Source organism: Dermacentor variabilis, chromosome 8, assembly GCF_050947875.1.
Source record: "Dermacentor variabilis isolate Ectoservices chromosome 8, ASM5094787v1, whole genome shotgun sequence".
In the NCBI taxonomy this organism is placed as follows: domain Eukaryota; kingdom Metazoa; phylum Arthropoda; class Arachnida; order Ixodida; family Ixodidae; genus Dermacentor; species Dermacentor variabilis.
The window spans coordinates 134,205,709-134,223,052 of record NC_134575.1 but is presented as its reverse complement, the minus strand read 5'-3'; the positions used below and the strand labels follow the sequence as shown (position 1 = coordinate 134,223,052).

The following is a 17,344-nucleotide window of genomic DNA, read 5'->3' as shown; positions in this document are numbered from 1 at the left end:
AAACGCTCGTGAACTTACATTTAGGCACACGTTAAAGAACGCCATGGTGTCCAAATCAATCCGCAACTATGGCGTGCCTCATAATCGCATCGTGGTTTTGGCATGCACGGCCCCATAGTTCCATTAAAGTGTAATACGTCTGACACGACGTGACGTGCCGTGTGAGGCAATGAATACGCACAAACATATCACAGGTTATAAAATAAAGCGCACAAGCGCACCTTAAGGAAACACCTCTCCCTATGTGTTGTGCGTACAACGCCGACAAACAGCAGTGTAACGTTTAACTTCAGCTCGACACTCTCGTGTTGGACTACACGTTTTATTTATTTATTGATACTGCAATCCCGGTACCGAGATTATAGCAGGGTGGAAAAAATAATTGAGCAGTCTCACAAAAATGGCAAATTGTAAACAAAAGAAATAAGGGTGCAGGTTTAAGCTCTGCAGCCAGCATCAGGAATACTTTTGAACAAGATATCAAACAGTAAAAAAAAAAATGAAATACACAATGGAACAGTAAAGTGATGAAATGCAGTAACACAGACTAAGTAACATGTTGAGCGAATAACGTCAGTGACGGTTGCAACACTTCATTATTAGGGAGGTTATTCCAATCGGCCATAGTTCGTGGAAAAAATGAGTATTTAAAGCAGCTATTACGGATGCGAAAAGGAGTTAGCTGATGTCGTTGTCGGGCCGCATACCCAGACGAAAAATGAACTAAATGGGTGAGTACAGTTCCGTAGTGTCCTTTAATTAATTGGTACATGAATTTAAGTCTTGCAGAACGATTTCGCTCATTTATTGTCGGTAGACCAGCTTTGATTAAAAGATGTGTTATCGATGTACGTCGGTAATTATTATATATGTATCGAGCAGCCCTCCTTTGAACCCTTTTTACTTTGTTTATGTGAGTCTTAGTGAATGGGTGCCGAATGATAGCAGCATAATCTTAGGTAGGCAAAACAATACATTTGTAAGCAAGGAGGCGGACAGATGCAGTGGATAACCGCAATGCTCGTCTTAAGAAACACAATTTACGAAAAGCGTTACACGTTATGAAATCAATATGTTTGTTCCAGCTGGGATTTTTTGTGACCCAGAGCCCTAGATATTTATATTCTGTTACTTCTGCAAGTGTCACATCATTAACACTGTAATCAAACGGTAAGGCATTCTTTTTGTGAGTAATCCTCATCAATGCAGTTTTTTTTTCAAAATTAATGGGCATTTGCTATGATTCACACCATGCAGAAACTTTTTGCAACGTGCTATTGATCGTGTGCTATTGATCGTTCTATTGATCAACGTGTATTTGATCTGAGACACTTCTTACTTCTTCATAAATTACACAATCATCAGCATAAAGCCCCATTTTCACAGGAATGTTAGACACAATATTATTAATATATATTAAAAACAATAGAGGCCCGAGACCAGAGCCCTGGGGGACGCCAGAGTGAACTGTAAGCTTGTCAGAACAATGATTGTTAAAAACAAGAAATTGTTCTCTGTTTAAAAGGTAGGCTGAAACCCACTTTACTACTCGTTTCTTATGAAGTATTGTGTCTAACCTATAAATTAACTTTTCGTGAGTGACCCTGTAAAAAGCTTTCGAGAAATCCATAAATACGGCGTAAATCTGTCTTCCATTGTTAATTCAAGAGGAAAAATCATGTATGGTTTCTACTAGCTGTGTACAGGTTGAGTACCCTCTCCTGAATCCATGTCGTTATTTAGTAAAGAATTTGTTAGCTTCGAGGAAGCTTGATATGTCATTGTGAACTATGTGCTCAAGTAGTTTACAAGCAGTCGATGTTAGCGAAATTGGGCGGTAGTTCTTCACCAATCACTTGTCTCCACTTTTGTGAAGCGGTTTCACTCTGGCAGTCCCCATGTCTCTCGGAATTTGACTTTCACACAAGGATCTTGTAAATAAAACAAGCAAATAGTAAGATGTCCATGGTGCATATCTTTTCAAAAAGGCATTAGGTATGTTGTCCGGTCGAGGTGATTTCTTTACCTTGAGGTTAAGCAGGTCACTAAAGATACCATGCTCATTATTGACAAGATCCTCCAAAGGCAGCAGAGAGGCTTCAAATTTTGGAAAGATGTTATCGTCGTTAGTAAATGCGGACTTAAAATGTTCATTGAAGACATTAGATAGTTCTTGTGCATCACTGACCAAAACATCTGATTTCAACCTTATCATGGGTCTTTGAGTTTGGGGAAACCGAACGCCAGAATTTCTCAGGAGACTGATATAAATTTGGGCAAAGATTTTTCAAAATAATGCTGCTTGTCAATGACCGTTTGCTTTTTCAGCTGAGAACAAAGAATAGTTATTTTTTGTTCTAATTCCAGAGAAAGAATGTTTTCTTTTCTTTTCTGTTTCATGCGCTTCAGTTTTCTTTTTAGCTGCATTGTCGCCCGAGAAATGAATGTGTTTTCTGTTTTCTTTTTAACAATAACCGGCACGTAACATTGAATACATTCATGTATCATGACCTCAAACTCGTCCCAAAGTTCTGGAACACTTGCAGTCTTTAGTTTATGTTTACCCTTTAGTTTATGCGCGGATTTCAATTCTGACGCCTTTTCTCGGTAGTCTAAATATTTGAGTATTACGGGGCGTTTCTTAGCTTTGCGACCAATTCTATGACACCTGTCAGTGCCAGAGACAGTTAATCCCAATGTGGCCTGAAAGACCTCAGTCACTACCTTACTTTCACTCCCAGCTGCTATCTCTTCGTCAGTCAGTTAGCCCGTATATAACTAAATTGTTTCTGCGACTCCTATTTTCTAAGTCACCGACTTTAGAAATGAGAGCAGATAATTGTTTATCAACCTTCGCAACAGCGGTCAGCCAGCTGTTTTTCAAAACCTTCTACGCGTTTGGTCAGTGCTGAAATGTTCTTCTTAATATCGTTTTGAGAACTCTGCAAGGCTTCCACTAATGTGGTCTACTTTCCCTGACCGATCAGTAAGTCGGAAAGCATTTCTTTTTCTGTAGGACCCGGATTTGCCTCTATATCGCCACATACCAGCAAGTCACTTGGCATAGAAATGACATAACTGAAAACATTTAAAAATGATAGTGGGCAAGGCAGCAGCACTAAGAAGCGATCATCGCTTCGATAGCATTTAGTAGGTAAGTACTGACTTGCCTGCAGTACGAAACAGAAGAGATTCCTTAGCATGTTGCCACTGAGGCTGCTGCCATGCCCACTGGTAAAGCTCGGTTTGGTCTGGCCTGTTATATCAGGGAGGCGGGTCATGTGGTCCGACGTAAACGCAGTTCGCATAAATGCGGTGACGATAGTTGGCGGCGACGAATCTTCCACGAGGCAAATGTCACCGGCACGTGTCGATGACATCGGATACGCCCCCACGATTTCATTGCTGCGTGGTGCAGCGGGAAAAAAACCGCATGATGATGGCTCGATTTGCAGCAGAACTGTCACAACCTGCAGTACGAAACAAAAGGGATTCCTTAGCATGTTGCCGCTGAGGCTGCTGCAATGCCCACTCACGTGAAGAAATTATACATGAGCCGTCAACAGGAGCGCTTATTATCGCCAATCAAAGCAAACAGCACAAAAACTTCGCTTACATCGATTCCCACCGTGCGTGGGATCCGAACAATTTTTGTCCGACAATATAACGCGCTAGAACATTCCCCAATCCATGCCTTACACCTGGCCGAGGTCAGCTACACCGCTCGAAGCTCGGCACAAGACTCCGTGGCTGTTCGTTGTGCGTCATGCACGCTCCACCCAGGGGCCATGGCACCCATGTCGAATTCCCCACCAGGGATCCTCACGACAACAAAGACCACTCTGACAAGAGTGGTCATACAATGAAGTTCGTTTGTTTTATGATTGCAAACAAGAAATGACTGGGGACATGAATCGTCAGAAAATCAGCGCCGATTTGACGATTCATACTCGGAAACTTAAGCTTTTGCGCATACATGAATATATTGCGCTTAGTTTTACACTGACGATTTAAGTGAAGGACAGGACGTGGACGTAAGTCCTGTACTGTCCTGCCCTTCACTTAAATCGTCAGTGTAACACTAAGCGCAATATAACCATGAATGTCCACCAACTAGCCCTCTCCATTGTTTTACTAAATATTGAGCATAGTCTTTTGAAAGCAAGAGATCGTGGTTCGTAGTGAGCTACTTCACTTAGCAAAAGCTTACGTCTGTCTAAGGCATCCAGCTAGTCGCGTGAAGCATTTATCATGAGAACGAAATAATGTTGGAGACATATCAAATCGGTTACAATGCACATTGCATGGTTTGCCTTGTCGTGAATGACATCTTACCATCTTGAACAAAAATAACAGCATAAAATAATCTAATTCCCTCGTTACTGAAGGAATTTATTCGGCCGAAGTATATAAGATAATGAAAATAAAGGTAATTATATACAGAATTTATTGAGAGGAAAGACAGAGAGGTCGACCTGAGCTAGTGCGCTCTAGTCTGCTACTCTGCACTGGGGAAGAGAGAAGGGGAGCGAAAGTACAGCGATGAATGATGATGATAAGAGAAGTGGCGAGTGCTTATGTATATGAAACAGTGGCCTTGCTAGAGCCGCTCTTCGAGCTTGGTGTCCTGCAGAAACTTCAACAATGCTTTAGTTGCACGCATTGAAGTTGCAGTGTCAGGCCATGGCCGAGGATAGCTCCCTCTGACAGTGGTTGCCTGCCAACGCTGACCAGGAAACTTTCTAACGTCCTTCGCTCCAACATATATGCTGTGTAATCGCACAGTATGTGTTCCAGTGTTTCAGGCATCTGGCAGTGTTCACAATCAGGGCTGTTCAATTGGCCGATGAGGTGCGCGTAGCGACGGGTGAAAGCAACGCCCAGCCGAATCCTGTGTAGCAATGCAAATAAAGGTAGCTGTTTACTGATAACATAGGAACAACATAGGGTAATAACAGAAAGTAAACAGGCTGCACACAATCATTAGGGTGGGAAAGATTGGATGAACAGACGTGAAAACACCTTCTTTTACGATTGTGTCTGTGTGCACACAGTCACCCCTCCCACCCTTGGGATTCTGCTTACTCTTTCCATCATGGTGTACACATTTCGGGTGCACGACTTCTCTTGCAGTTTCTCTGCAATGATGCCAAGAGATTGAATACAAACATGAATCGTAGAGTAAATTGGACATTGTGCTTTGCTAAAGAAACTCCATCTTACTACGGAGTGAAATGTATCGCTACAGACGGCCGCTTAGGTGAAAGTACTACCGTGTTTGGCAGGACGTTTGACGTGTGGCGTTTTGGTCGCAATTGTGAAATATATTTGCCTTTCTAATAATCGTAGCAGGAAATAATTAAAGTTTGGATTTAATTCGAACACGTGATTCAGTTTGTTTTTATGAATAGCCGATGCATGACGGACTGTAAAATAGAGTACTTCTTACTATGACTCATTAAAAGTGCACAAAAAGTCATCTTACCTGTTTAACTTTCTTTGAAGGAGTCTCGAGCACTTTGGCAATATATCATGTAAATTTCGTCCATTTATGGATTCTTAATCATAATTAGTTACTGAAGAGGCTAACAAACTAGGACGTAAGAAAGTTTTACTACCAAATAGGCGTACATTAAAGGCAGTAATGGATCACAGAGTGGAGGCGAGTAGCTATGTCGGAGTTGAGAAGAAGTGACAGAATTTTGGCAAAATGCGAACAGCCTACGCTAGATAACAAATTGTGTCCGAGAGCACAAGGTAATGAGTCAAAGATTGAGATATGTATAAGGTGGACGCAAGTAAGTTAGGTATAAAATACAGTCATCTCACCTTGACCAAATGTAACCGTCGATCGCTGTGATCACTAGGCCTTTGTTCAAAGCTAGACAGCATTAGGGTGATAATGATACCAGGAGCGTTTACATTTAAGGACGTTGGAGAAACACAAACTTGAGGCATCTCACCAGTACTTACTAGCTGGAAAGTGAGCTCAGCGTATCCTACCGTTCGCTTATGATATTATTCTACGAAAAAAATCACCGTAGTCTGTTATAATGACACAGATCTTCATACTAAAATAATCCCGTGATCTTAAGAGCAGTGCTCGCTTCTACACCAATTTTGCATGAAGGCACGCTAGGCTGCTGAATGTCCTCAAAATTTAGCGATCGGTGTTTGCGACGAAATGCAGTATCTTTTCTTGAAACGGGTTTAACGAGCACCTTCACTGACATCTTTGCAGTAGCCACACCCAGTGCTGATACGCTATAGCAAGCTTCAAGCGGTACGCTTAGTTCCCCGACAGGGATGCCAGACAGAAAGGTGATCAGTAATAATGGGCACGTGGTACAGGGGTGGGGTACTCTGGGGAATGAAGCAGTGTGGTGTCCTAATTGACAACAGAATGCTATAGTTCCGCGTAGCTTCTTTCTTAGCGTTTGATTGCGCTACCTAGGCTGTGAATGTATACTGTGGGGAAGTTTCTGTTGAAACGATTGATATTGTTGGGCGCGTTCTATATGTGCCGTGCCTCCAGTAAAAGCATTTTTATTCTTCAACATCAACAAACGTTGGCTGAAGAGAAATCATGTCGTGATTTACAATCTTTTCAACTATTAAATGTGCACATCAAAGCGCCATCACTTCTATTCAACTTGCCTGTGACAATACCGGACGAATTGATGACGATGATTTTACGCATTGGATAAAACTTCAAGTTGTAGCCGTTCCCAGCACCAAAATACAGTGGTCTTCCGCCCTCCCAGAGCAGCCGCGAAACTCTGTAAGCGTTTGTTAAAGCGCATTAAATAGGAAAAATAGGTGGGTCTCACTATTTTTATATTCCCCTTTTTTATTATTATTTTTATTTGTGAGACCCTCGTGGTACATAGTTGTACATTGCAGAGGGGAGCGGCGAGAATACATTGCACGAGTAAAAGATACAGGATTAGTTCTAGGAATTCACGGTGCAGCGAACAATATAGATATGAAAAACTAGTTATGTATACACACCAACCGAAAAAAAAGACACTTATATAATATGAAAATACAGAAAGAGTGCATTTTACCAGGCAGACAATGTACGCGAATAAGTACGGAATTATGCCATATACTACCATACATTATTTCATGTTTCAAGTTAATCAACAAGCGTAAGACAGCTTACATAAGGAAGTATAATATGGATAGAACTGAACATGCTCTCAGGAACGGAGGAAGCCTAAAAGCAGTGAAGAAGGTTGAAGGTTGAAGGTTTTATTTCCGCAACTGGTGTTGCGAGGACAGCCAGGGAATAAGCTGTATAGACAGCTTGAGAGGTAAGAATAAAATGGCAAGAATAAAATGTATGCGTTAAGAGACAAAGCCGGCAATATCACGGCTAATATGGATGAGATCGCACAACTGGCTGAGGAGTTCTATAGAGATTTATACAGCACCAGTGGCACCCACGACGATAATGGAAGTGAGAATGGTCTAGAGGAATTTGAAATCCCACAGGTAACGCCGGAAGAAGTAAAGAAAGCCTTGGGAGATATGCGAAGGGGGAAGGCAGCTGGGGAAGATCAGGTAACAGAAGATTTGTTGAAGGATGGTGGGCAGAGTGTTCTAGAAAAACAGGCTAGCCTGTATACGCAGTGCCTGATGGTTTCGAGCGTACCGGAATTTTGGAAGAACGCTAACATAATCCTAATCCATAAGAAAGGGGATGCCAAAGACTTGAAAAATTATAGACCGATCAGCCTACTGTCCGTTTCCTACCATGTATTTACTAAGGTAATTGCGAATAGAATCAGGAACACCTTAGATTTCCGTCAACCAAAGGACCAGGCAAGATTCCGTAAAGGCTATTCAACAGTAGACCACATTCACACTATCAATCAGGTGATAGAGAAATGTGCTGAATATAATCAACCCTTATAAATAGCTTTCATTGATTACGAGAAAGCGTTTGATTCAGTCGAAACCTCAGCAGTCGTGGGGGCATTACAGAATCAGGGTGTAGACGAGCCGTATGTAAAAACACTGAAAAATATCTATACCAGCTCTGCAGCCACTGTAGTCCTCCATAAAGAAAGCAACAAAATCCGGATAAAGAAAGGCGTCAGGCAGGGAGATACGGTCTCTCCAACGCTATTCACAGCGTGTTTACAGGAGATATTCAGAGACCTGGATTGGGGATAATTGAGGATAATAGTTAACGGAGAATACCTTAGTAACTCGCGATTCGCTGATGATATTGCCTTGCTTAGTAACTCAGGGGACCAATTGCAATGCATGCTCACTGACCTGGAGAGGCAAAGCCGAAGGGTGGGTCTAAAAATTAATCTGCAGAACACTAAGGTAATGTTTAACAGTCTCGGAAGAGAACAGCAGTTTACAATAGGCAGCGAGGCACTGGAAGTGGTAAGGGAATACATCTACTTAGGACAGGTAGTGACCGCGGATACGGATCATGAGACTGAAATAATCAGAAGAATAAGAATGGGCTGGGGTGCGTTTGGCAGGCATTCTCAGATCATGAACGGCAGGTTGCCATTATCCCTCAAGATAAAAGTATATAGCAGCTGTGTTTTACCAGCACTCACGTACGTGACAGAAACCTCGAGGCTTACGAAAAGGGTTCTACTTAAATTGAGGACGACGCAATGAGCTATGGAAAGAATGATAGGTGTAACGTTAAGTGATAAGAAAAGCGCAGATTGAGTGAGGTAACAAACGCGAGTTAAGGACATTTTAGTTGAAATCAAGAAAAACAAATGGGGGGGGGGGGACACGGGCAGGGCATGTAATGAGGAGGGAAGATAACCGATGGTCATTAAGGGTTACTGCACTAGATTTCAAGAGAACGGAAGCGTAGCAGGGGGCGGCACAAAGTTGGGTGGGCGTATGATATTAAGAAGTTTGCAGGGACACATGGCCACAATTAGTACATGACTGGAGTAGTTGGAGAAGTATGGTAGAGGCTTTTGCCCTGCAGTGGGCGTATCCAGGCTGATGATGATTATTATTATTTCATGCTTATTAGCGCATTCTGAAAACGACTGGGATCACCTTTACTAATGACGTAAGTAGATTATTCCAGTCGATTGAAGTCCTAGGAAGCAATGATTGTAAGCACGCGACGTTGTTATGACTGTGTACGTTAATTTATGTACGTGAACACGCCGAGGTGAATAATAGGGCGCATTGTGGATCCAAAGGGGGCGAAGAGATGCGTTGCGTTAGTAGATTTATGAAAAATGGAATTACGCGATGTTTTTTTTCTGTGAAGAGATAATGTGATTGGAAGGGTACTCTTCACTAATGTAACACTAGCAGTGGAATGGTAGTTGGCTAGGATGAAACGAAGAGAGCGATTTTGTACTGTTTCGATTTCGTTAATTAATGTGATCTGATGAGTGTCCGAAACGGGTAAGGGATATTCCAATTGGGGGCGGACGTAAGTTGTGTACAACAGGGTACTTGAAGAGAAAAATTTCTCTTCAAGTACCCTAGGAGTGGTTAGCTCCAGATATTAGATATTGTACATGGTGCTTTCAAGGAAGAAAGAAAGATCGAATGCCAAGATAACGGTAGCATGTAACCGATCGAAGGGGCAGTCACTGAAGGCGTATGCAGGGCAAGTTGTGCTAGAACGAAAAATCCGCGCAGATTTGCATTTATTATTGTTAAGCTCCATGCACCAAGTGAGGTACCAATTAGATATGGAATTTAAATCTGATTGAAGGGTCGTTATATCAGAGGCCTTAGGTATCTTTCGATATATAACACAGTCGTCAGCGAATAAACAATTTTGTGAGGAAATTTTCTCTAGCGAATTGCTAATATACATTAAACATAAAAGAGGACCAATGACAGATCCTTGTGGAAAAGCGGATTCAAAGGGAGCCGCGTTAGACGAGGATGCGTAATGCAAAAACATAAAAAAAAGACCAATACCGACCTGACAGTGGTAGTGAAAGCAAAGCACTGATGAGCTGGCAAGGCAAAGAGGTGCATCATCGTAAGAAACACGAAGTGCATATCAGCGATGAACGCATCCCGTAACGATCATTTACCGCGTGACCGTATGTTGCAGAGGAAAGACACGTGACAACAAATTGGGAATGAGACGAAAGGAACGATTGCATCCAGCTAAGTACTTCCGGGTCAATGTTTAGTGCGCTTAGTTTGTGTAGCAGTAATACATGCTTAACCTTTTCAAAAGCTTTCGGAAAATCCAAAAATATGTAATCAGTCAAAAAACCGCTTTCAAGATATACATCTAAGTCCTTATTAAGTGTTACCAGCTCAATCTCACAAGAAAACAATTTGCGAAAGCCATGTTTAGTACTAGGGAAAGAATTATTTTCTTCAAGAAAATTCAAGAAATTCAAGAAACAAGGTTAGACAATATAATGTTCTCCATTATATTGCACGGCACTGACGTAATCGATATGAGCCTGTAGTTAAAGGGATCCTGAGTTCCGCCAGATTTGTGGATCGGAATAATCCTTGCAGTTTTCCAGTCATGAGGCAAGGATGAACACAGGTACGACTGTTATAAAGGGCTCTCTAAGATGATAGAAAAATAATCACTAGTATTTTTCAGAAATTTCGTCGTGATGTCGTCTATCCTGCAAGAAGACTTAAGCTTGAGAGTGTCTGTGATTTTTGTTATGCCACTAGCGTTAAAAATTATAAGCTCCATAGGTGAAAAATTGCAGCATGATAGCCTTGGAAGTTCGTTATCATTTCCTGAAGGTGTGAAAGCTTCTATAAGCAGATTATTTGGAATCGTAGTGCAGTGCTGCCTAGGTATAGGCTCACCGGAAGACATGCTAAGTGACATCATTTTCAATTCACTAGGCCTTACCACATTCCAGAAGCTTTTTGAGCAATTTATAAGCCTGTGAAAAATTGAAAGCTATAAGTTGCCACGAATTCATATTGATAGTTTGAGTTGCGCGCAAAACACGCGAACGAGGGAACGACTGCACGACACTAGATACAGACCTGAAAGACATGGAGCCCCTAATCTACCCGCAAACTTGCCATCTTGCCTTAACATTTTCCTCTAAATTGCTCCGTTTTCGTCAAAGAATCACTTTCAGGAGTGAGAAATTTCTCCAAGAAAATGAAAACAAGCATTTAACGTTTTCGAATGCTTCTATTGGCACTGATATACTCGCATTAATAAAAAATAGTTCTTCACGCGCGTCACAACAGTGAGCTTTCCCAGATAAGGACACGGAAGGACGCCAAGCCGCTGCAGAGCATCCTACTGATATTTCGCGAGAGGCTAAAGTGGCGAACTCACGTTCACATGCGTCATGCCACGGAAAGATAAGTTCAAGCAGAATAATTGCCGACCGACTCTACCATGATAACATCGCCTGTAGCCGCACCATCTTCTGAAAGACGTACTAATAAGGAAGAGAAAGCATCTTTTTCCCTAAAATGTGTGTCACGCCTTGGCGAAATGTGGTGTTTTCTCACTGAGGAATCGCTCATTCCCATGGATTTTGCAGGTGTCCCTCCTTATGACGACACCTTCGGTGCTGTATCTACTGGCAAGCGCAGTCGCGGCTATGGGTGCGAGGCTTCCTTCTTTGAAGAAGGTGATCAGCTTAGGTGCAACTCTGCCGAAGAGCACGGCAGGGCTCGTGCTCTCGATTCTGAAGCCTACGGAATTCAGGAACGTCTACGGGTTGTCTGAGGCGAGTGGAGTCGTCTGCTGCGCCCCAGCTGGCCAGTTATGCTTCGAAAGCGTGGGCTTTCCAGTTGCCGACACAGAGGTGAAGGTAATGTACGATAATGTTTTGCAAATAGTCTTACAGAGGCATTTTTACGTCGATGATTGTTCCATATCCCCCTTATTTCCTGGATTCCGTCACCTGTTATTACATCAATTCAATTATACGCTTCATCAGGGCTCCTTCACACCTTCCGCAAGCTTCAAGCATGCAAAATGTTTGGTAACAGAAATTTCACTTGAGCGAAGAATCAGCAGTGAAAATAAGTGAATCAGTGCTCCTTACAAACTTTCAGGCTGGAGTTTTGTACATGAAGGTGATATAGGCAAAAGGTAAGCTTGTTTACGACATCAGCTCTGTACAGACGAGTAGCAAAGTTAGTTCTTTCTCGAAGTTTACCAAGTCTCTTGAAGGTGATAGTTGGCGATGATGAAGCAGGAGGCAGGTTGGAGGTAAGAAAACGAAAATATTTACAATGTTTGCAGGAAAACACTGATGCTAAACACAGAAATAAACAGCGAATTATTTATCTACATTTCCTAAGTTAGAGATTGGGAGAACTATCCCGGCATATACCAAATGAGTGTCACTGTTCGGCTACCAAGTGGTTACGGCCCAGACGTGCTTTGCATGCTACGGAGTTTTACTGATCTATATGTTTAGTGATCACAGCCTATACTGAAAGGAATGGATTCCATACAGCCTTTAAATACATTTCAGTAAACTAATAAAAAGTGGAGGTGGCAACTACTGGCCTACCTTGACATTCCACTAGACAATGAGGGCGCAGCCTAATTTAAGCCACCAACTACTGGGTTGTCCCTAATCCCTTTAGCAGAGTCGTTAGACTATGCAAGCATTCGCCATTCTTCAAAATTATGGCTGTCTCTCTCCTATTCCACACTTTCTTAACGATTCCTCGCTGCTTAAGTGACTCTAATTCCTCTCATTACGTTTCATCAGAATTTTCCCGCAGGCCTGCTCTTACGGAATACCAGTAGTGACACGAGAACCGACAAAATACAATCGCTCCTTAAAAAGACCGTTTGTCGATTCCACTTTGTCACTACGCTGACCTCTATCAGCTTCCGGCGACTAGCTGTTCTCCTTTTAGGGAATTATTGGCACCATCTCCGCGCCGCTCTTATAGCGCGTGAAAATGTGTTGCAATTGTGACTCTTTTGCCGTAGGCATTTAGACCTGAAAAAGATCGAGCAAAATTATGTCCCGCTACCTTTGCTGACTGTGTCATCGCTCGCGCATTCGTTGGTAGGAATCGCTGGGGAATTATCCCTGCATTTGAGCACTTCGCCGCCTATTCTACACGTTTGAGAGCTGAGAGGCTTAAGGCTAGGCATGCAGTCTGCTCCACAACATTTTGCTTCTATAGCTGGCTCGCACAATGCCTGGCCTTTTCAGCTCATTGCGCTACTGGAGTGGCGTACGGCGACACGTAAAATCAGTTCTCAAAGTGGGGGTCTCAAACACACGGCCTTTTGCAAACACTATGGTTACTGATCCTGCAGTGATTGCTTCTACTTGCAACGAGTTCTTTCAGTCGGCGTTTTTTGCTCCGTCGCGATCAACAATTGAATCCATACTCTCTCCATTGCATCGCTTGGAAGAAATTTCAGACGATGAAGTCTTGTATGAGGGAATTGGTGCTTTTCTACTGAAAATTGGCGTCAAAAAATCGGTAGCCCCCGATGAGATGCCGAACGCTTTTCTACGCAGGTATGCGCAATGAGTGGCGCATTACTTAAAAATATCACCGCACAACCACTCCGTACAGATGGTTAACCAGCGAAGATGAAACGTGCGGCCCCTGTGTTTATCACTGGGTTAATTTCGGCGGTTCTTTAAACGACGGCTTAGTAGGCTGCCGGATTGTCGGTACGCCGTTGCGGCTTGTGCTTAGCTACACAAGCCTGATCTTGTACCTGCGCTGCAGCATCGGCACGGCGCAGACAAGCTCGCTCCAGGTTCTGCCCGCGGTGTTGCTGATCGAACGGCTGCTCGTAAGGAGTACGTATGACACGTGGCCTGCCCATTTTGGAGCTGGAGAGAAACTGCTGCGCGTGCGCTCGGCTGCGACGGAGAACAGCGACGGCACTAATGGCGCAAATAATCCAACACTTCCTAGATAGCACAAGACCTTTTCACTCCGATCCATGACGTCATGTTAACTGGCCCGACTGTCATAGAGTCTAATGAAGATACTCCCGAGTAGGCAACAGTAATTTGGACGTCACCGCTTTCATAATGCTGCTCTTGTCAATTGAAATGTCATGCTAGGTAGCATGACGTCATGGGTCGGGTAAACAGGCCAATCGATACAAATAGGTGGCGAAGCTACGGACAAAAAGCGGTTGAGGAAGAAATTGTCACCGACATCAGCAAGGGTGCTTACGGGAATAGCGATTGAAGCGCGACTGTGTTTGGAGGGAATAAACATGTGGAAAGAAAAAAAGCGTTTGGAGACACACTTGGAACATTCAACGAAAATGAAATTCCTCATCAATTTCATATATGCGTGACCAGTAAAGAAAAAACAATTCAGTTTTATTTTATCACTATCAATAAATGCCTTGAAGGATTCAGAAAGGCGCGCTCGTAAAGTTCACCTATTACAATGCCTCCCTGGCCCATTGTGCTGCTTTGCTTGTCGAGGTTTGTCTGAATTTGGTGACGCTGGTAGCTTCATCGTTTCTCTACCTGTTCAGTAAAAAGTAGTGAGTCACGACAGCCATAGAAGTGCTTACTTTAGTTGTTTTCGTCCGACTGCGCAAGCCAACAGGTTTGGCGTCCGGCGATAGAACCAGCACTCTACACCTAAAGTTTTCGTCGCCCTCCAAAGAAAGTATGTTCTGTTCAAGGGTGCGATTTCGACACCCGTACGGCTGACCTTTTCTTCCGTCGCTTTCCGCGCTGAAAGCTCGAAATGCCCATCAAGTCGAATTACGGCGCATTGCAATATGCAGCTTTAAAGGCAGACCACCAAATCCAATTTCGCGCGTTTGAGAGCAAAGTTACGCCACTTCTGTTTTTAACGGATATGGCGTCACATTGCTTTTCATCTGTTCGAACGGTTCCTTCCTCATACAGATGGCGCTAAGCGCCATGAACCACCGATGAACCGCCGTGTTTTGAACGTTTGGGCTTCCATGAAAGCTTCGCTACCGGACATACTTACGTTGAACGGGCCTTTTGCTATCTAGGTGGTGCTGGCTAATCGTGCGCCTTTCTCTTCATTTTTTGTTCGGGCATGCACACGGGGTAGCGCCGGAGAAGTTTTCGGCGTACAGGCGACCAAGAGACGGACGGACATACGGATGGATGGGTGGAAGGACGGACAGACGGACGGACGGGTGGACGAATCGGCAAGCGATATACCGCTTCGCAATAATACTGCCGCTGAACGTGTTAACGACATCAGTGCGAGGACTGAAAAAAGTCTCAACAATCAAGCCCTTGGTTTGTCGCGTTTTCAATTGCTATCTGCGATACTACTTGTATTACCGACAAAGCTCGGTAACCAATTTTCATCAGAGGTATTGCCAGACGTCTTGACCTCCCAGAGAACATGGTTCATCTGGTGTCGATGAAAGGAAGAACCACTGGTGCCGATATTTTCTCAGTGAATGAATAATGGGTCGAGCGGGAAGAATTGCTGTGGGAGAAGCTTGACTTTCTCGCAATTAGCGTCACCGGATGAATGTTTGGACGCTAGAACGGACTTGTCAGGGGCTTGTATGCGAAGCTTGCAACACTCAGCTTGAATTCAGCTCAGCTTGAATTCACTCAGCTTGAATTCTGTTGCAGTCCAATGCATTGGACTGAGTGGGCACGGAGGCACGATGAGCGGAAGAACCAAAGGCTTACACACCTCTTTTTTCGTCCTGCAGTTCGTCGTTGTCTTCGCGGCCGGCGCATCGGTGGTTGGCCTTCGGGATAACCTTCCACCCTTGGACGGAATTTGGGATGCCGCCTGTGCTCCGGACCCACACCTGCTGGCAACAGCTCACGTGGACCTGACAGTGCGCATCGGGCGCCACCTGCAATTCCACCAGTGCGCAGCTGCGACGTCAACGTCATCACGTCTGGAAAGGAAAAGACCAAGCATCGAACAGTATCTCTCCAGTGGGCACGGAGGCACGATGAGCGGAAGAACCAAAGGCTTACACACCTCTTTTTTCGTCCTGCAGTTCGTCGTTGTCTTCGCGGCCGGCGCATCGGTGGTTGGCCTTCGGGATAACCTTCCACCCTTGGACGGAATTTGTGATGCCGCCTCTGCTCCGGACCCACACCTGCTGGCAACAGCTCACGTGGACCTGACAGTGCGCATCGGGCGCCACCTGCAATTCCGCCAGTGCGCAGCTGCGACGTCAACGTCATCACGTCTGGAAAGGAAAAGACCAAGCATCGAACAGTATCTCTCCAGTGGGCACGGAGGCACGATGAGCGGAAGAACCAAAGGCTTACACACCTCTTTTTTCGTCCTGCAGTTCGTCGTTGTCTTCGCGGCCGGCGCATCGGTGGTTGGCCTTCGGGATAACCTTCCACCCTTGGACGGAATTTGTGATGCCGCCTCTGCTCCGGACCCACACCTGCTGGCAACAGCTCACGTGGACCTGACAGTGCGCATCGGGCGCCACCTGCAATTCCGCCAGTGCGCAGCTGCGACGTCAACTTCATCACGTCTGGAAAGGATAATACCAAGCATCGAACAGTATCTCTCCAGTGGGCACGGAGGCACGATGAGCGGAAGAACCAAAGGCTTACACACCTCTTTTTACGTCCTGCAGGTTAGTTGCCTTTCTAAATTACCTTGTCGTAGCTTCAGATCACATGATCCATTCGCTATCGTGCTTCCGTGCCCTGAAGCCGTCCTATTGCCTTTTTGCTCCTTGCTTCTTCTTCTTTGTGGGGATGTTGAAAGCAACCCTGGCCCCGATAATCTTACAGTAGTTCTGAAAACGATGAAGGACTTGAATGAGCGCACAAAGAGAATTGAATCAGCGCAAAAAACAATATTGGAAAGAGTAGCTGAAGTAAAGCAACAGCAGCAGTCTGTTTCAGAAGCGATGTCCGAAATAAAGGACAGACTAGCGAAAGTCGAAACCATAACTTCTGTTTTCGAGCAGTGCCAAAACGATATGGAAGAGTTACATGCCACGGTAGAGCGCCTCAAAAAAGACACGAGTGCGTTTCACTCACGTCTTGATGACGCAGAAGATCGATCTCGAAGAAATAATCTGATCTTTTATGGTATCCCGGACACCGCAGACGAAACTTCATCAGAATCGGAAAATAAGATACTAAACCTGCTGACTAATACATTGAAGGTTAAGATAACGGGTTCTGACATATTCCGGGCGCACAGATTTGGTCGTTTTGATTCAGCGAAAACTCGACCATTAATAACTAAATTTGAAACCTATAAAACCAGGGAGCTCGTCTCTTCAAAGCGATGTTTGTTAAAAAACACGGACACAGCAATGAGTGAAGATTTCTGCCAAGCAACTCGTAACATAAGGAAAAAATTAATAGAATATGGCAAATCGAAAAGCACGTTTTTCAAACTACGATATAAAAAACTAATGTTGGAT

The 17,344-nt window shown here is 44.0% G+C and overlaps 1 protein-coding gene and 1 long non-coding RNA gene across 2 annotated transcripts in view; one reads left to right on the top strand and one right to left on the bottom strand.

Annotated features, from left to right (window-relative positions):
- Positions 1-17,344, top strand: part of LOC142591289 (luciferin 4-monooxygenase-like) — a 73,549-nt gene that overhangs the window by 37,621 nt on the left and 18,584 nt on the right. Inside the window, exon 6 of the mRNA XM_075703618.1 lies at positions 11,511-11,783. Within this exon, the coding sequence (XP_075559733.1) occupies positions 11,511-11,783 (273 nt within the window). The remainder of the gene's footprint in view (positions 1-11,510; positions 11,784-17,344) is intronic.
- LOC142591288 (uncharacterized) lies at positions 15,628-16,649 on the bottom strand. Its single transcript, XR_012830438.1, has 3 exons — positions 16,222-16,649; positions 15,922-16,135; positions 15,628-15,835 (listed from the first exon to the last, which is right to left on the bottom strand). It is a non-coding gene; the product is annotated as an uncharacterized LOC142591288 (long non-coding RNA).